Genomic DNA, 20,659 nt, shown 5'->3' with positions numbered 1-20,659 from the left:
TTAGCTTTTGTGAAACTTATGCATGCCACGTGCAGTCAGTTGGTAATGCTTGCTTGCTTTCGTAACAATCGAATCTTTTGAAAAGTGCTTTTTTTTTTGCCTTTATTGAACTTTTAGTTATGATACTTGCACTCCTTTTCTTTTTATAATCCTACTTATTGCCCCTCAGTTTTCTCTTTTACAAAGTGACAGAAAATTGTTTCTTCTCGCTAGCATTAAAGCAACTCCAGGATATTGGAGGAGACTAAAAAAAATTAAGCAACTCATACATATTCGTAAAGCAATACTCAAAACAAGAAATTCAAATTCTTTGGTTGTGGTAAATAAATTTTATTTAAAATAAATTGATTAAATTCTCTAGAGAACTAACCTAGAGAATTTATACGCTCTTTTTGATTTTTTTCCTTAATGTTAAGAATTTAGATTCTTAATTCGATTAAGATATAATAAGAGATAACAATGACCAATCACTAGATTCTAACGTTATGTTTTAATTAGTACAACCTTATATGACTCCAAATGATCACCAAGAGTTGAGATTTAATTAAGTGGCACGTAATCTATATTATCTTATACTGTAATTTAATACAACTTATGTAATATAATCTACATAAACATCGACATTACTAAATCTATGACCATTAACATTTGCACCTCATACTTCAACAAATAAGGGATTGGGACATAGCTAGGAAAATCATGTCATGCCATGTCCACTTCACTTCACTTTACTAATTAATTACTTAACAAACTTGTGGTTCCAACAATAAAAACAATAAATATGAAATGTTTTTAGTAGGTATGTATATATATATATATATATTAGTATATGATATGTTTATGAATATTCTAACTATTTTAGCAATTTCCCATTAAAATTAATAGGTTAAAAGTTTGTTAGATAAATGGCAATACTAGGTATGATGAGTGAATCTTTCTATTGTTTGTGTCACGTAACTTTCCGTGGAAGTGAAGATAGAATTGGACCAAACCGTGGTCCCAAAATATACATATACATAACGATATTTCTATCCATATTCCTTGTTAAAAACGTCAAATATTTTAGGGATAATTACAATTGCACTAATAAACAATGATAAAAACTTCAAAAAAAAACAATGATAAAAGGTTTTATTTTTCAAGTTAAAAGAGCTGTATTTGTATAATTTATTTTTTTACGAAAATGGAGAAAAATACTTTATCATCTTCAGTAAAAGCTGATCTTATGAAGTTTGAAAACGCAATGTCATGATTGAAGCACATTTTTCACTCTAATTTACTCCGTATTTACTTGTTTCAATTGTGAATGTAATGATATATGTATCCGTTTTTCTCATTACGTAACAAATAAAATTCTTAAGCCCCGTTTCAAAATACAAAAATATTCCGATTAATATGACATGATTTAATTAATATGGTGTAATGGGGATATTTTTATTAAAAATATTATTTAATTTTTTATAAATTGAGCAAAACATCATGTATAGAATCTAATAAATATTTTTTTCACAAAAAAACTTTATTATATCTAATTAATTACATCATGTCATATTAAATATTATGTATTTTGAGACTGAGTGGGTATAATAACATTTCATTATTTTTGGGTACAATATCCGAACTTAATTCTAAAAAAAAAAATCACTTAATATTCCTAATAAAATTAGGTGGATCTAATTATATATATATATATATATATGCCCCATGTAGTATAGTATATCAGTTGGAAATTGAAAAGGAAAAGTTTAATTGAATGCAAGGGAAAGAAATTAAAAAATGTGTGTGTATAGTTAGGAAGGAAGATTTAAATTCCAACTTTTTGGGTTTATTTTGGTCTCTTGTTTCTAGCCAATTGTTTTATTTTAATATTTATTTTTTTATTTAATTAAAATATAATATATATAGAGAGAGAGAGAGATATAGATACGCATTTATAAGGAGAGAAAAAGTAGTAAGGTCCACCAATGCAATGAAGGAGAAGAACAACTCCTTATCTTTAAATCAAACTTCCAAAAAGCTAATCTCTCTGCCTCCTTTCTCTAGCTCTATGGACGACAGCCTCCATTCCAACACCACCGTCGTCGCCACCGCCGCCAAACGCCGGAAAGTCTCTGATCACCACAGCTGTCAAACAGACTCATCATCTCCTACTCCACCACCTCTAATCCCAAATCTACCAGACCATGTAGCTCAACTCTGTCTATCTCATGTCCACCCTTCAATACTCTACTCCGTCAGCCAATCATGGCGGCGATTAATCTACTCTCCTTCTTTCCCGCCGTATCTCTCTCTATACACACTCTTCTCTTCAAAGGACGCCGTATTTCATTTCTTCAATTTCGATCCAATTTCCGCCACGTGGCAGGCACTCCCTACACCGCCTCTTAACAACCTCGTCGTCCGTCACCCGTCGTTTATTTCCCGCAGCCTCCCTGTTCAATCGATCTCTGTCTGCGGCCAACTTATTGTCCTCGCCGCAACCACTCATAATTTCTTCCCGGCACTCTCTCGCCCTATGATTTTCAATCCCCTTTCGAAATCATGGGCGTTTGGCCCTCCATTCGCCGCCCCTCGCCGGTGGTGTGCAGCGGGGGAGATCTCTAGTTCCGTCTATGTGGCGAGTGGGATCGGATCGCATTTTTCCAACGACATCGCGAGATCCGTTGAAAAATGGGATTTACATGATGAATTGACCACCACCACGAGCTCCGTCGTGGGCGTAGGAGGTCACGGGGGCGTTGCCGCTGCGAGACGGTGGAGATGGGAAAAGATGAGAGGGTTGAAAGACGGAAGGTTTTGCAGGGAGGCGGTTGACGCTATCGGGTGGAGAGGTAAATTGTGTATGGTGAATGTGAAAGGCGACGCCCCGAAGGAAGGATTGGTTTACGACGTGAAAGAGGACACGTGGCGACAAATGCCGGAAGGGATGGTAGCCGGATGGAAAGGTCCGGCGGCGGCGATGGACGAGGAAACGATGTACGTGGTGGATGAATCGAACGGGAAATTGAGAAAATACGATCAAGAATTGGATAATTGGGTGGATGTTTTGGAGTCCGACAGCCTTAAAGGAGCTCAACAGATTGCCGCGGGCGGCGGAAGAGTTTGTGTGGTTTGCAGTGGCGGTGGGGGGATCGTGGTGGTGGATGTGGTGTCGGAGAAACCTAAAATTTGGGTGGTGGAGACGCCGCCGGAGTTGGAGGCAGTGGCGGTTTATATTTTGCCAAGGATGAGCATGAGCCAACCAGTAACCGACCAATGATTAATTTGTTTATTTAATTTTAAAGTGAAAATTTGTCGAAACGTTGATGAATACTCCATATACTTATATCATACAAACGAACAGAAATTTGATTGCTCTCATTTTATTGATTTCTTTTTTTGAAATTTGGAAGCATAGATATATATTTTTTTACATGTTTAATATAAATTTTCTGGACTACAACATTCTCCCATATTTTTAAAATTAAAAATTTTAGAGCATCGAGATTTGTGCTATTCTATTCTGATACAAACTATTCAAGAATCAAAATCGTATCTTCGTAAAGAAAAAAATATTTTAATCATTAAATCCAATCATCGGAAAAATAATAGATTTTCACGATATATATTATATATAAAGTTCGAATTATGTCTGTAAAATTTCTCACAATATTTGCTGTTCATAGAATCTTTGCTGTTTAATCATAGATCCTTTTTTTTTTTGATAAATTGTTAAATATGAACTTTAGTTCATTACTTATCGAATCTTCTATTCAATCTAACTCATAAAGTTCAATAAAATTTTCTGGGTTATTCAAAGTTGAACACTCATACTGTATTGACTTTCTAATAATTAGCCACGTCGATATAGTTGGGATTTGTTTAAGGCGGCTTGGATCATCAAATTGATATAACCGGGGATCATAACCTGTACTCCCTTCATATTTAAATAAATAATATTTTTATTTTTTAAATTTATTAAAAAATTAATATATCTAAATATTATTAATTTTTAATATATCAAAATTATAATAAATTTAAGAAATAAAAATATCAATTATTTATTTATTTATGAATATATATTTGTATACAAATATAATATCATATTTATAATATATATTTTTTCATTCATTCAAAATGGTCTGAAAGTGAAAATTTGTCCTCTTGTGAAAATATCAGGAAATATAATCAATTTTTTTTGACAGTTATAATAAATTGTTCAATTTGATACTGACACACGCACCTTAAATTCACCTTACTTTTTATTTTTATTTTTTATAATAATTTCACCTTTATTTTAATATTTTCTGAAACTTTATTGCCGGCCTTTTAATTATATTAATGATGATATATTTCTATAGTACTACTCTACATTTATTATGTTCTTTTTTTTTAATGAAACTACATTGATTATGTAAGCTGTAGAACATAACGCCATTTAATAATCTATTTTTGGACAAAGTAAAAATGTCTAGCTGTTAATGATAGTAGCTCATACATCATAAAGCCAACCAATCTACATCTGTTTTACTTTTAGTGTTTGAATCATGCTGGGAATTGATTGATTGATTTATTATTATTATAATAGAGAATAATTTAAAGAATTACATCATTTACTATTTTTCATGAGGGAAAAACTATAGCCTGCTTACATGTGGATTTATTGTACAAGTTGCAAACTTACAACATGAATGATAAATTAACTCGATATTTTACGAACTACTCATTGGATAAAATAAAAGATAATTTGATATTTACTCATATTTTTTATCTATAAGTTCGATGATTTTGGTGTAAATCTTTACTATAGCCATTGGACAATAAATTTACTATTGACGAAAAGAAATTGTAACAAAGACGACCTTATGTCTCGACAAGAAAAGTACTTACTCACAATCTAAAATAATAAAAACTCATTAGAAGCAGACTATCCATTGTTCATAATATGTTTAAATATAATAACAATAAATCACAACGTATACATAGCCTATTTCTTCTTTTTAGTCTTATTCCGACTAGACACTTTCACCCAGCCATCAGGATCAGCTTCTTTTACCTCTTCTACTGAGTTGGACGGAGGTTTCGGTTGAGATTCTGGCAAATCTATCATCATATCTGAGGAGCCATCATCCCCCATAGCCTCATCACCGACAGTGTCACTATCATCTTTATCAGCATTTACAGACTGAAATCCATAATTTTAGAGATATGAACAGAGAACAAAGAAATATAGTTAATAATTCAAATGTAACGATTGAACGAAAAAGGATTGGTCATGTCAAATAATTAGAAAAAAGGGTGCTATGATAAACTTTCAACAAGTCACCTTTAGATTCTAGAAAGAGGTAAACATTTGGAGATGAGCATATCCAAATAATAATTAATTACCTGTTTAGTGCAAGAAGCTCTTTTTTGAGATGCTGCTCTCAAATTCGTAATAGATTGGTAATTGCCTTCCAAACTTTCTCCATGCATAACCAACAAATTTTCAGCAACCTAAGAAAAGACCCATAAATTAACAGCATTGTAAATCAGATAGTTTAATAATGGCTACATCTCTTCCACTTAATCTATGTAAAAAAGAACAGCCTGATATCATCCATGGCTGCAAAACACAGAATAGCATACCTCAGTGACACTGCCATCATCGACAGTGGTATTGAGAGAATCCATGGCTTCCTCAAGAATGATCTCTAAATCATCAATGTATAGCGGTTCTATGGATAACAAGAAACAAAGGAAAATATTAATCAGAGAAATACAAATGAATAATCTTACGATGTTGACAACATTATCACTGATATAAAATCCCCAAAAAAATCCAGCACCTGAAATTTTTTACCTCGAGACCGAGTGAACCAGGAGAGAATGTCCGAGGCGAGCTTCTCAGCCTTTTGGCGAGAGTCGCGACCGCCCCACTTGTTCTCGACAGCCAATTGCAGTGCCGTCCATCGTGAAAGTGTCATCGATATGCCCTCTGTGAACAGTGCAAGTGCCTCTCCTACCAGTGGCGGTGCCATGTTTGAGCGATTTTGAAATCAAGGAGACGACGAGTCTTCTTCTTCCTCTGATGAAATCGAAGTCAAGATGGTCAAATCAAAACAGAATCCAATTATGCCATCATTTCATCGAACGAACTTAGTTAAACATAGCATATTTCTTTCTGAAAGAAATACACGACTCAATTTCCAGTCGTTTGTCTCCTCTGTTTATAGGCTATATCAACAAACTAAAAAGAAAAGTCTCACTACCGTAACCTAGAACTAATGCTCAAAATTCGAAATGGCGAACAAAGCTTCAGAATAATCCATATTGACAATTATTTCGAAAGTCAAAACTATAATCAATATCTAATTTATATATTACAAAAAATCCCAATTCAAACAGAGAACAGATACATAACCTCAACTGTAAAATTTGTAAACAATATCTTAATCAAAACCATAAGTTTCAAATATTTATGAAACTGAACTGTGATACCCAATAATAAGCTAAAGAAGACGAAGACGGTGAATCACTTACCTTAGTTGAGAGTGTTCATGCTAGGGTTTTGAATTCTGCTATTTTGAAAAAGCTACAGAACAGAGACGCAGTGAGAGAGACAGACTTGGCTCGAGTGGAGAAACGATATCATATTTCATGGGCCAAACATTATTGGGCCATTTATGGGCTTCCATTAACTCACTTTTGGCCTTCCATAACTATTTCATAGTTGTGCTTATTCTTTCATATAGTTATTTTTTTCATTCAATTTGAAGTACACAAAATGGTAGTCTCCCACATCTAACAACTTTGATTATCTTAAATCCTGATTGCTACATATGAATCAAATCAGTAGAAATGTTATAGATAATATCGAGATTTTTTTAATTTTATATTTGTTCAAATTATAATATATATTATTTTTTTAAATTTTTTTATTAAACTATTATTTTTAATAAAATTTATTATATATTTTTTTAATTAAAAATAGGATGTACCTTATTTTTCAATTAATATTTTTTTAATTAAAATTTATTATTATTTTTTTACTATTCCTAATTAAAACGGGCATATCTTCTTTTTTCCTATTCAAACGGATATATTATTAAAAAAATTATTTATAATCAAAGTAAATATATATTATTTTTTTAAATTTTTTATTAAACTATTATTCCTAATAAAAATCTACTATATTTTTTTTTCTTATTCTTAATTAAAATAGATATATCTTATATTTTAAATAATAGGAACAACTGAATTGATTAGATGCAATTATAAATTTTATTATCAAATCAAATCTTGATAAGTAATTTTTACTTTTTTTTATATTTATTATTTTTAAAAATAAAATAAAATTTTGATTATAATAGGATTGTATATTTTGAAATAAAATCAAAATAATTATATTTGATATAAAGTTAAAATAATTCCCTTTCGATATAATATTGACTTATATTTAATAATATTTAATATAAATAATTATGAATTAATTTTTATATGATATATTTAAATCATTAATTTTTAAATGTACGGACTATCCGTTCAATGGACGGATCCGCTGACTTGTATATTAAAACAGTGATTTCTAAATTCGGTTACTCCGGAGCCAGCCTGGTTTTCGGACAATTAACCAAAGAAATTTCACTTTTAATTTGAATTACAAATTAACCCTTCAACTACTTCAAATTTAAGGGATGTATTTGGTATAAAATTGAAAATCTTATTTAATTACGTTCGAACAACGTTACAGTTCTATCTAATGATTAATATCTACACGTTCTTCAACTTGAAAAAAAAATTAATGTGAAATTGTGTTCATAGATGCAAGACATTCATCGAAAAAATTAATGTTCATAAAAATTAATTATATGTATTGGACAGGTTAAAAAGAAGAAATCGAAGAAATTAGAAGGATAGCCTTCAAAGAATTTAATGGCAGAGAGAAGAAGAATGAAGAGATTAAACGATCGTCTCTCAATGCTTAGATCAATTGTATCCAAAATCAGTAAGATCAGAAGATTAATTATTTTTCATTTAATTATCAACCTTTCAGTTGTTAGTATGCACTTTAAGTGTTTGTTGCTGGGTCTCTGTGAATATTAGATGGACAGAACATCAATACTTAGAGAGGATCGACATGTTTCAGGATGAAGAATATGAAAGCGGTACAATTAAGGCCTGGAATATCAAATCTCTAAGATTTTCCAAAACACGTTCGAGCATAGAAAATAGAGATGAAATGAAAATTTGAATGCATTCCTACAGAGAGTCGTCTTCCTTTCAGTTTTCCAAGCTAAATGTGGTTATAGGTCTAAACCGAAACAGAACGCTATTACCAATTCACATGATACACCACCATAAACAAATTAAGGACCGGAATCTTGGAATTCTAAGAATTTTCAAAACACACTCTTGCATAGACTGAACAAGCAATACAAGGTATGCCTATAGAGAGTCATCTTCCTTTCAATTTTTCAAGTTAAATGTGGTTATAGGTCTAAATCATTAAGTAATATGAACTTGTTGTTGGGAGATTTAGAGGAACCAAACCCTAATGAAGTTCTCGTGAGAAACTCACCGAAGGCCAGATTTTTATATCCCATTATCGAAAATTTGATCATTTCTATATTATTTTCATTTTTTATATTGTTTCAATAACTTTCCTTTTGTAAATTTATGCTCTTCTCAACATGAAATATATCGTTACTATCATTGCTAATTGGAAGGAATTGCAAAACATCGAAATCAAGTTTTATTTTGATTAATAAATCAATTCTAGAAACTGCACAATTATTAATTGGTAATTCTATTTCTCTTCTTATGAAAGAAAAAAAATGAAAATTCAGATTTTGGTTAAATTTACTATTCTTTATTCATTATTTTTGAATATGATATAAGATAATTCTGTATGGATTTCTGATTTAACTTTTTTTACCAGAAAAATCAACAACCAAAATTTATTTTTTTTGAGAATCAACGACAAAAAATTATGTCATGTATAGATAGATCATGAAGTTCCATATTCGTATCTTCCTCTATTTTAAAAAATTATGAATGATAAGCAAATCAATAGCATCCAATAATTTTCATTTGAAAAAATATAATGCATTAAATAGTTTATTTCGTAGTGTAGAAAAGTGATAAATTATTAAATAGGTATAAAAAAATTGAATGTGGGAAAATACTAATAATACGTTCTATCTATTTAATCAATAAAAATGACTTTTCTTCTATTATTTGTAATTATTATTTTTTAGAATTTTTTGGGACAATCCCCGGATACTACACTAGTATAGAATTATAACTAAGTTTTTAGAGGAGAAATAGATGGTCTACATTGAAAATTTATTTTTACTTCATATTTAATAGACGGTCCCGATTGGAAGATCAAAAGGGCAATATCTTAGGTATTTTAAATAAAAATATATACTTCTTTATTTTTATTGAGTGGCCCATTAGCTCAGTTGATCAGAGCATCGATTTATCGAACCGTATGTCGTAGGTTCAAATCCTGCATCGGCCACTTTTTAATTCTTTTACTATGAATTTAAAAAGAGAAATCGCCAAATCCAAAAAAAAGGTTTCTAAAACACTGAACGACAATTACAATTTCAAAACACAAAAAACTTCTAAAGCACTGCACAACAATTATAATTTCAAAACAAAAGGCTTCTAAAACATTGCACGACAATTACAATTTCAATTCTCTTATGTGAAAAACATTCCACGGATGGAATAGAACACTCCTAAAACCTCATCCACCTAGGAATAGCCAGACAAAATCCTAATTAATTTCAAAATAGAGATAAATATTAAAAAAAAAACTAATTCTACGTAGAGTAGGATTAATTACTACATTAATTAATTATCCTTATTCCATTCAAAAACATAAAATTCACAACACAAAAAATTGCACAATCTTTAATTTCGACAAATTCTCACTACGTTATATTCCATGCTAAAACATAAAATTCACAACACAAAAAATTTCACAATCCTTAGTTTCGACAAATTCTCACAAACATTCTTTTAGTTTACAAGAGAGTTTTTAGTTTCCAAGAGAATGAAGACAATTTGCTATTCTTGTTGCTTTTCGTTTTGCTGATCAACAGCAACAATATTATCAACGTCAGTGTCTCTGACGAGAATTTGAAAGGCCAAGGATATGATGAAATTCCTCTTCCGGAGAGTTCGGGCCAAAGAGTATTGCATTTGACTACAACAGAGACGGTTCGCACGTAGGCGTATCAGATGAAAGGATTCTTAAATGGAATGGTGAAACTCGTGGGTGGTCGGAGTTTTCCTTCCTTTAACAAACAGGAATAGAGGTTTATGTGATGACACAAATAATCCAAATCTAGAACTTATTTGTGGAAGGCCACTTAGTTTGAAGTTTAACTATACAACATGCGATCTATACATTGCAGATGCCTATTTCGAACTTCTAACGATTGGACGTAACCTAAGGCCAGATTTTTATATCCCATTATCAAAAAAAGTTGAATTTCTATATTATTTTCATTTTTTGCATTGTTTCAATAACTTTCACTTTGTAAATTTATGTTCTTCTCCCCATCAAATATATCGTTACTATTATTGCTAATTGGAAGGAATTGCAGAACATCGAAATCAAGCTTTATTTTGATAAATAAATCAATCCTAGATACTGCACAATTATAAATTGATAATCCTGTTTCTCTTCTTATGAAAAAATGAAATTTCAGATTTTGGTTAAATTTACTATTTTTTATTCATTACTTTTGAATATGGTATATGATAATTTTGTATGGATTTTTGATCTAATTCTTTTTTACCAGAAAAATCAACAATCAAAATTTATTTTTTTTGAGAATCAACAACCAAAAATTATGCCATATATAGATAGATCATGAAGTTCCTATCTTCCTCTATTTAAAAAAATTAACAATGATAAGAAAATCAATAGCATTCAATAATTTTCATTTGAAGAAATATAATGCATTAAATAGTTTATTTCGTACTGTATAGAAAAGTGATACATTATTAAATTGGTATAAAAAATTTAATTTGGGAAAATACTAATAATACGTTCTATCTATTTAATCAGTAAAAGTGACTTTTCTTATATTGTTTGTAATTATTATTTTTTAAAATTTCCAGCACAATCTCGATACTACACTAGTATAGAACTATAATTAAGTTTTTAGAGGAAAATAGATGGTCCAGATTGAAAATTGATTTTTACTTCATATTTAATAGAGGGTTCCGATTGGAAGATCAAAAGGGTAATATCTTAAGTATTTTAAACAATAATAATACACTTCTTTATTTTTATTGAGTGGCCCATTAGTTCAGTTGGTCAGAGCATCGAGTTATCGAACCGTATATCGCAGGTCCTAATCCTGCATCGGCCACTTTTTAATTTTTTTTACTATGAATTTAAAAAGAAAAATAGCCAAATCCAAAAACAAAAGGCTTCTAAAGCACTGCACGACAATTACAATTTCAATTCTCTTCTGCGAAAAGCATTTCATGGTAGTAATGGAACACTCCTAAAAACTCATCCACCTAGGAATAACCAGACAAAATCCTTATTAATTTCAAAGTAGTGATAATTATTAAAAAAACCTAATTATACATTGAGTAAGATTAATTACTGCATTAATTATCTTATATATACATAGTTCTACTACGTTCTATTCCATTCTAAAACATAAAACTCACAACACAAAAAATTTCACAATCTTTAGTTTCGACAAATTCTCACTACGTATTCCATTCTAAAACATAAAATTCACAGCACAAAAAATTTCACAATCTTTAGTTTCAACAAATTCTCACAAACATTCTTATAGTTTTCAAGAGAATTTTTAGATTCCAAGAGAATGAAGAAAATTTGTTACTCTTTCTTGTTGCTTTTCGTTTTGTTGTTCAACAACAATAATATTATCACGTCAGTGCCTCTGGCGACGCTTTGAATGGCCAAAGATATGATGAAATTCCTCTTTCCGGAAGACTCCGGCCAGAGAGTATTGCATTTGACTGCAAATGAGACGGCTCGTACGTAGGCGTGTTGGATGGAAGGGTTCTTAAATGGAATGGTGAAGCTCGTGGGTGGTCGGAGTTTTCCATCCCTTTAGCAAACAAGAATAGAGGTTTATGCGATGGCACAACTAATCCAAATCTAAAACCTATTTGTGGGAGGCTACTTGGTTTGAAGTTAAACTATGCAACCATGCGATCTATACATTATGGATGTCTATTTCGGACTTCTAACGGTTGGACGTAACAACGACGTCTCGCCGCTTCCACTGATGGAATCCCTTTTAGATTGACTAACACATTGGACGTCAACAAAGCAACAAGAGTCGTTTATTACTGATAGTAGTACATGCGAAGTTCCAACAGAGGTAATACTTGATGTCATTCAACCGAAGGGAGAAAATCGAAAGGATATTAGCGTATGATCCAAGTAACAACCAGATGAGTGTACTTTACAGAGGACTAGCCTTTCCTAATGGAATAGCCCTAAATAAAGACAAATGAATAAAATCTATTGAAAGAGAGTTTTAAAATGGAAACATGCTCAGCATCCCATTAATTTCGATTTATTATCGAATGAAATTTTTTCTTTTTATATTTAATATTTACAGTAATTGTCTTTTCAAATATTAAATAATTATTTTTAAATGGATGTTTTGTTTCAGTAAAAAAAGAATAAAAGGATCAATCTTATCGTTAGGATGTAATTGATTTTATTCTTGGTATTTGGAACCATTTTTTCTCTTCTTGTTTAGAGAATTTCAGTCACAAATTTTCTAAATTTTTTCTTCTAAGTTGAATCCTTACCATTTGCGAGACGTCATGTCATTGTACGCAAAACGGAGCAAATGCAGATAGTAGGGTGAAATCAAGACATGTGATCATGACATGAATCTGGAAAAACAAAGAGTAATTAATATTATTGCCGACGAGAAATATTTCAACCACATTCCTTTTTTTTTATCAAAGAGCATAAAATCTAAGAAATGACTTACAAACTTGCTTTCTCTGAAGTATCGGATAAATTCCTTCCAGTCAAGTATAAAATTGGCATGTTGATTTAAATTCTAATGTAGTTATTATTGCTGGTTCCGTTAATTTGATTTGTTTAGCGAGATTCGAGAAGTTATAATCAATTTTTTATATATAAGACTTTGAGTTTTGACAAAATGTGCATAGGAATGAAAATAGGTGGAAGAAGAAGAATCCTACAGTAGTCAAACGTTACCAAAAATGGTTTTCTTTTTCGAAGTAGCAACAATCGGTTTCGCTTTTTTGACAAATTTTTTTTGGTCCAGACAATAGAAAACAACTGGCCAAAAATTGAATTGAAACGATCGATACACCATTTATTTAAATTTGAATTTATTACTACCTTATAATCTATTTACTTATAAAATTATTCAAGATTTCTCAAAGGTACCTTATAGCATGACGTGCCGTGAATTGATATCTTATTTGTTCTTACTTAACTTTGTCGGTAAGTAAATATATACTCAAAATCCTTTGATATTTAATTTTAATTTTATTTTGTTGGTCAATTGTGATGTATATTGTGTTTGATATGAAAAAAACGTCGAGTTTTAAAATTGCAGAATCCTCATATCAAATTGTAGAGTTTTTGAAATTAGATAATTCTAGAACCTGCCTCAAAATTTGGTTGATTATCCAATCAAAGTTTTTCTTTTTCATTTATCTCTATTAAAATTACAAAAACTTTAAATTTTGAATTTGGGCTGAAATAAACTAATTTAAACCCATATCTCAATTGAATCCGGTCAATGAGAGTGTAACGGATTATGTCCATGCAAAACTCAAAATCAGTATCATCATAATTAAAGTTTTGTTGTTATGTTGATAAGAATTATGATCTCCGCGCCTTTCCATTTTATTTTCGTCGGTTTTTTTGTTATGGGGTGCGCTATTTTTGTACTAGTCAATCTTTATAAACATGTATTATATATTTTGGGAATAGTATTTTCGAGACTTTTAATCATAATTAATTAAAAAAATCAATTAAGCACACACAATGTCTTGGGAATGGTACACCCGAATTTTACTTAATTTTGGTTAATCGTATAATTAAATTAATTGTCCCGAATATGTCATATCCGAAAAAGGTAAATTTATTTATTTCACGTCAAAATTCTTATATCATATTTAGTTTTTAGAGTTTATATGTACATTTATAGTGTTGTTATGATTTTATTCTTTTCTCTAATTTCCTGCCTTTGGTTCAGAAATGTGAGGAAGCAATATCTTATTTCAATTTTGAAGTCTCTTAATTTCGGCACTTGCATTTTGTATCGTGGTTTTGACCGAATTTTTTAGATAATCATTTGGTTGACTTTTGCTTCTTATACATAAATATCGAATTGATTTAATTTTTCTATAGGAACTATTCATAAATCATGCTTACTCTCTTTCAATAATAATGTATTTTATAAATCATGCTTACTCTCTTTCAATAATAATGTATTTTATTTGTACGATGATTAAAGACATATACTTGAAGAAAATCATTCTTCTGAGATGTCAAAAATTGATGTTCTTTAATATATGAAAATATATGATTAGATTTCTAAAAAATAAAGAGAGTTAGAAATCGAATCTCGAGCGCAACGCTCGAATATTATACTAATTTAATTAAGTTCTAGGTATAATGTTTCGAACAAATAGTGATATATGGTTTTTTTTATCATGGATGGGGCGAAAATAGGATAAGAAAGGGCCATTACGAATACTACTTATCTAAAATAAAATAAATTTGAGAAATAAAGGTGAAATAACTGATTATTATTGATTAAATTAAAAAGTGGTAATAAGGTATTCGATTGTTCGGCTAAATCCAACTCTAATGTCTCTAATTTTTCTACCTGTTTTACTATGAATGAGCGGTCGAATTATGTAGATGAATTTGTCCATATGATTAAGGGTTCCGGCCCTACTATTATCAAAATAATAATAATAATAAAAAATATATATTTAAAGATGTAGTTACAAGGTGCACTTTGATCAAGTTTCGAGGCGATTCATTCTTGATTGATATATTTGTGATTGTATATTATACGATAAAAAATATTACCCTTCCGATCCAATTCAAATATCGTGTAATGAAAGTTGCCAATCACAATACCGCATCAATTATATATCGATCCCAACAAGAATTAAAATGAGCAGGGGAGAAATAATTAAAAACTTATCTTATATAACAACCAATTAGTCACCAATATTGTTATTTAGGAGATAATTACACCACATTATCAATAACTGTAACTCTCCACAGACGTCGGAGCAATCTCCAAATTCTCCGATGCTGGTGGTGGGTGTGGGACGCTGGTGCAACACCAACCGGTGTTCCAGGAACAACATATTGTTACAAGAGATGGAAACCAATCGGAAGGTTTTTGTACCTCCGTCGTCGCTACATTAATATATCTTGCGCTTTCCACTTTCGTACTTGTTAACATCATCATGGCAAACATAAGAACAATTAGGACCGTCGACAACTTCATTTCTAACTTGATTTTTCCAAATTAACAATTATTCTATAAGATTTGTAAAGTTTTACTTTGTCTTATAATAACATTGCGAGAGTCGTATATTTATATAGGGATTAGAGAAGAGGTGGCATTATAATAGGAGTATACCAGATTAAAAAAAAAAACTGATTTGATTCCATAAATACGAGATGAGATGCGATACAATCCAATTGATTTGATTTGATTTTTTTTTTGGCTTTTATTTAAAAAATCCAGTCCTATCAAAAAATGTTTAGATTGGATCATGGATTGAGAAAATAAAAATCCAATCTATGATCCAATTACAAATTAATTTTAATAAAATAAAAATAAGAATAAGAGGAGTGAACTTGTTTTACATTATAAAGGGAGAAATTCTGATGTAAATACTATGTATATATAATAGCGAGATTTTTTCAATTTTAAATCTGTTTCGATTGCAAATTCACTTGCAAATTTAATTGTAAATTTTATTGTCAAATCAACATCCGACACATGACGTTTTATTAACGAATAGTAATTTGACACGTATATTTTAGAACTTTGAGTTTAATTATGTTTCAAGTTACGATTTTAAGTCAATAATATTATTATTTTTCCTATTCTAATTAGGAAATCAAAACATAATAAAAATATAATGATTCCTAATAAAATTCGACCAATTATTTTTTTCTAATATAATAATTTTATTCCTAATCAATTTTCTATCCATTATTTAAAAACTTATTCCTAATAAAATTATAATACACTATATATATTTTAATTTTCTTATTAAATATTTTTTTTCAAATTAGAATTCATTATATTCTTTTTTCATATTTCTAATTAAAACGGGCATACTTTCTTTTTTCCTATTCCTAATTAAAACAGACATATTTTATTTTTTCCTATTCAAACGGAAATATTATTAAAAAAATTATTCCTAATCAAAATATAATATATATTATTTTTTCTAACTTTTTTATCACACTATTATTCCTAATAAAAATCTACTATATTTTTTTTTATTCTTAACTAAAATGAGTATATCTTATTTAAATTGATTAGATACAATTATAAATTTTATTATGAAATCAAATCTTGATATGTAAATTTTACGTTTTGCTATGTTTATTATTTTTGAAAACAAAATAAATTTTAATTTTAAGATTATAGATTTTGAAATAAAATCAAAATAATTATAATTGATATAGAGTTAAAATAATTATATTTTATATAATATTTGAGATAGATTTAATAATATTTAATATAAATAATTATTATATAATTTTTTATATAATATATTTAAATTATTACTACCTCTGAATTTGAATGGATGACATTTTGAGAGTTTTTACACATACCAATATCATCAACTCCAATACATAAATCATCTTTACTTTATAATTTTATCCTTTCTTCCTCCCTATTAAATCATTAATTGTTTGAGAAGAGATAATGAGTGGAGGGTATAAAAAATGCATTGGTATTCTAAAAACGTCATCTATTTGAAGACAAAAAAAAATCTCTAAAAGCGTCATCTATTTATATAAGGAAGGAGTATTTTTTAAAGGTTCGGACTTCTCGTCCAATGAACGGATCTACTGACTTGTACTATCGAACAACTACAATTGTAATTCTTAAATATTCGAATGAAATTTTCAATTAAAAAATTCTTAAAAATTTCATTTGTAAAGGAAGAGTGTCTAACCCATCATTGTTAAGTATTTAAATGAAATTTCTACACGTGAACAAATAATAATATGTGACAATATGAGTTGGAAATAAAACATTTAATTAAAGATTACTCATTAATTATTTTTCATAATATTAATAAGCCACATATATGACATGCAATGTGCAATAGATCAAGTTTCATGGGATGATAAAGTTATGTCGATCACATATTCATGATTATATACATTATCATTGAGAATATTAGCCATCATTTTTAGTTGATGATAATTGATTTCTCATCATCGGAGAAAACTTTTTAAAAATATATATATTCTTTTTTTTTTTTAGGGTCAAAAATATTCTCTTCAGCATTTTTTTTTAATATTTTAGCAATTAAAAATATATATATATATTCAAAACATAGAAAAATGATAATTTTTATTTATTTCATACGATCGATCCAATAATCATCATTATTCTAGAGATCATAGTTATTACATCCCATGCATGCTATATATATTGTTCAGTTCTTAAACTAGTATACGATACCATTATCTCTTATCTCATCATCATCAATAAGACGTCGTCGGAGCAATCGCCTGATTCGGATGAGTATGGGTTGGGATTGGGATGTCGCAACACCATCCCCATATCGTGAAGAGACAACATATAGGAACAGGAGGCCAAGGGAAAAACGATGGTTTCGGCACCCCCATCGCTTCAATATCTCTCGTGCTTTCCACTTTCCTACTTGTTATCATCATCATCGCAAACATAACAACAATTACAACCCTAGAAAATTTCATTTTTATAATCCGAAATGCGAGAATAACGATAATTACGAGGATTCGTAATGTTTAGTTTTAATTTATGATCATATGACATTGCAAGAGCAAGAATGACATATTTATATAGGAGGATAATAATCTCATGTTAAAAAAATAGATTTTTTAAAGTTTTTATTTTTTTGACTGACGGTCAAAGTACAAAGTATTTATTGTTTATTTGACTTTTTATTATCATGTTAGTTTCCATTATCATCATCATAGTTTCAAAATTGGGATCATAAATTGGATTTAATGGATCAACTTTGATGGTCAAGCAATATTCAATTTTATTGTGCGTTTTTTCCACTATATTTTTTTTATCATCGTTTTTTCCACTATTAATTAACTTTATATATAAATTTTTTTGAAGTTAACTTTATATATAAATTTTTTTTGGAGATACTTTATATATAATTCATCGTCTATATTTTGCGTTAAATTACTCGATACAAGTTATATAATTGTTCAAGCTTCTACACAACATTTTATTTTACATTATTTTGGACCAAGCAATTCATTCGGTTTGATTTTTCCAATTAATCAAACTTTTTTCTCGACTCTTAAATCGAAAGCAAATTCCTAAGGATTTAGATATGTAATGACCAAATCGACAAATGTTTGAAAATACAGGTATCAAACACTATTTACACATTATTCGTGCCCCTACAAAATTAAACAAACCCTTGAATGCGTATTGTATAAGCACCAACACATATCTGGTATCTCTGTCTTCTCTTCACCACACACGACACGATTCTTCTTCGTCGTATCGGCATCCTTTGATCTGCAAAATTAGGGTTAGGGCTTTTTGATTTTTTTCTTTTCTTTTTTGGGTCTTTTCATATGTTCCCTCCAACAACTCCAATCTCAGTCCTAATCAATCTAGGATTCGTTTAAATCTAAGAACCCTATTATATAATTTCTTCACATATAGTTTTCCAGCTATGTTTATAATCTTATCGTCTCCGTCGTCAATGAGCTCTTCTGCAATCGTTAATGTCTTCCAAAGCCTTCGCGTATTGGGTCCTGGTTTGAATCCTTTTGCTCCATACTGCGTCGCTCATCATTCTCGCTAAATCTTTTTTTTTTTTTTTTTTATCTTAGTAGTTTATCTTTTTATTCCAATTCTCTATTTCGTTATCTGAATCCAGAAATATAATTCGATTTGTGGGGTTTCTCTTAAACGAAAACAAAGATTATGTAAAATTGGGATCTTTTTGGGTAATTTTGATTTGTTTTATTAGCGTCTGTGAGTTGTTTCTTTAGATTATTGATTGTGTAATCGATAATATTTTGGAGTGGGAAAGATAAGAAAAGGAAAAAGAAAACCATGCCCCAACAAGAATCGGGTTTGAAAAGGAGCCTTTCGCGAAGGCGGTCGTTGAGGTCAGGTGTCGATACAGATGACAGGGGTTGGACTCTGCTTCATGTTGTTGCACGTAGGGGTGATCTTAAAGAGGTGAGTGTGTGATTCTCTTGCAATTCAACTTGTTTCATTTCGTATTTGCTGTTGCTGGATGATATGAATTATGTGAAAGTAGGCTTGAGAAATCATTATTCTTTGTGGAGGGAGTGATTAGAAATTCATGCTGTTGACTGCTCACTGAACATATAATTGGTCATCCATTTAACTCATGTCACCTATCTCATTAGCTTGTCTTTCACAATTGAGCTAATAGTGATACAATTCTTTTGAACTATAGGAAATGGTAGAGTAAACCAAAAAAAAGCAAAACAATGACGTGTAATGTATTGGCAATTGTTGGCTTTTATTTGACCAAAAGTTTTGTTCCATGTGAGAAATATGAAACACTGATGTGTAGTGTACTCATCTTGTATGGGAAAACCTTTCTTATTTCATACCCTGCTCTCATCTGTGTCACATCAGATGAAGGCAGGACATCTCATGTGTATGTCCCTAATGAAATACCAGTGGAAATGCAAACAGTGGGTTTCTAGTGTTTCATTTTTATTTATTTTTTAATATTTTTGGGAGATACACAAACTGTTCACATGGTATAAACTTTGAATACACCTCAGTCAAAACAGTTGGGTTCTAGTGTGTTTTATGCCTGAATTTATGTTTTTAGTAATAGCAGTAGTATGTGTCTGGAAAATTTCGTTACTGCTAAGTGCTAAAATTTATCAATGATTATGCTTCATGTATAGGTAAGGAAGCTTCTCGATGATGGAATGGATGTGAATGTGGCTGCATGGGGCCCCAAATCAAAAGGGATTACCCCTCTCCACCTTGCCGCACAAGGCGGGCACCTTGAAGTGATGGATGAATTACTCGAACGTGGTGCTAATATCGATGCACGCACTTGGGGCTCTTGTGGTTGTGAGTATTTTTTTTTTGGTTGAACTCTTTAAAGAAAGAACTGGACTATTTGTGATTAGTTGCTATATATAATACATATATTGACCTGTCTTTCTGTTTTTATCTTATCAGGGACTCCTCTTCACAATGCAGCCAAAGAGCGAAAGAAAGAAGCAATCAAATTTCTGGTTGAGAATGGCGCTTTTCTGCCGGACGACATCAATGATAGCAGATTTAACCCGCCAATCCACTACTGTGATGGACTTGAATGGGCATACGACGAGAAGAAACGTATACAAAGAGACACGTCATCCTCGGGGAGCGAGACCTTCAGCAGCTCTTCCGACAACTGA

The 20,659-nt window shown here is 30.2% G+C and overlaps 4 protein-coding genes across 4 annotated transcripts; 3 read left to right on the top strand and 1 right to left on the bottom strand.

Moving 5' to 3' along the window:
• Nucleotides 1-2,047: 2,047 nt before the first annotated feature.
• Nucleotides 2,048-3,259, top strand: LOC139883417 (F-box/kelch-repeat protein SKIP25-like). The gene has a single exon (XM_071867595.1). The coding sequence runs from the start codon at nt 2,048-2,050 to the stop codon at nt 3,257-3,259; it is 1,212 nt and encodes a 403-aa protein (XP_071723696.1).
• Nucleotides 3,260-4,966: 1,707 nt separating this feature from the next.
• Nucleotides 4,967-5,999, bottom strand: LOC139883416 (uncharacterized). Its single transcript, XM_071867593.1, has 4 exons — nt 5,822-5,999; nt 5,608-5,696; nt 5,368-5,475; nt 4,967-5,164 (listed from the first exon to the last, which is right to left on the bottom strand). Exons 1-4 carry the CDS (start codon nt 5,997-5,999, stop codon nt 4,967-4,969), a joined length of 573 nt encoding a protein of 190 aa, XP_071723694.1.
• A 1,894-nt stretch (nt 6,000-7,893) lies between these two features.
• On the top strand, nt 7,894-12,486 carry LOC139883415 (protein STRICTOSIDINE SYNTHASE-LIKE 10-like). The gene is made up of 5 exons (XM_071867592.1): nt 7,894-7,953; nt 9,331-9,368; nt 10,074-10,199; nt 10,282-10,428; nt 12,378-12,486. The coding sequence occupies exons 1-5, from the start codon at nt 7,894-7,896 to the stop codon at nt 12,484-12,486; spliced, it is 480 nt and encodes a 159-aa protein (XP_071723693.1).
• Nucleotides 12,487-19,316: 6,830 nt separating this feature from the next.
• Nucleotides 19,317-20,659, top strand: LOC139883409 (phytochrome-interacting ankyrin-repeat protein 1-like). The gene is made up of 3 exons (XM_071867587.1): nt 19,317-19,445; nt 20,156-20,327; nt 20,439-20,659. The coding sequence occupies exons 1-3, from the start codon at nt 19,317-19,319 to the stop codon at nt 20,657-20,659; spliced, it is 522 nt and encodes a 173-aa protein (XP_071723688.1).

The sequence above is a fragment of the Rutidosis leptorrhynchoides genome, unplaced genomic scaffold (assembly GCF_046630445.1).
Source record: "Rutidosis leptorrhynchoides isolate AG116_Rl617_1_P2 unplaced genomic scaffold, CSIRO_AGI_Rlap_v1 contig393, whole genome shotgun sequence".
Taxonomy (NCBI): Eukaryota; Viridiplantae; Streptophyta; class Magnoliopsida; order Asterales; family Asteraceae; genus Rutidosis; species Rutidosis leptorrhynchoides.
The sequence above is the reverse complement of the archived record's forward strand: the minus strand, read 5'-3'. Positions and strand labels throughout refer to the sequence as shown.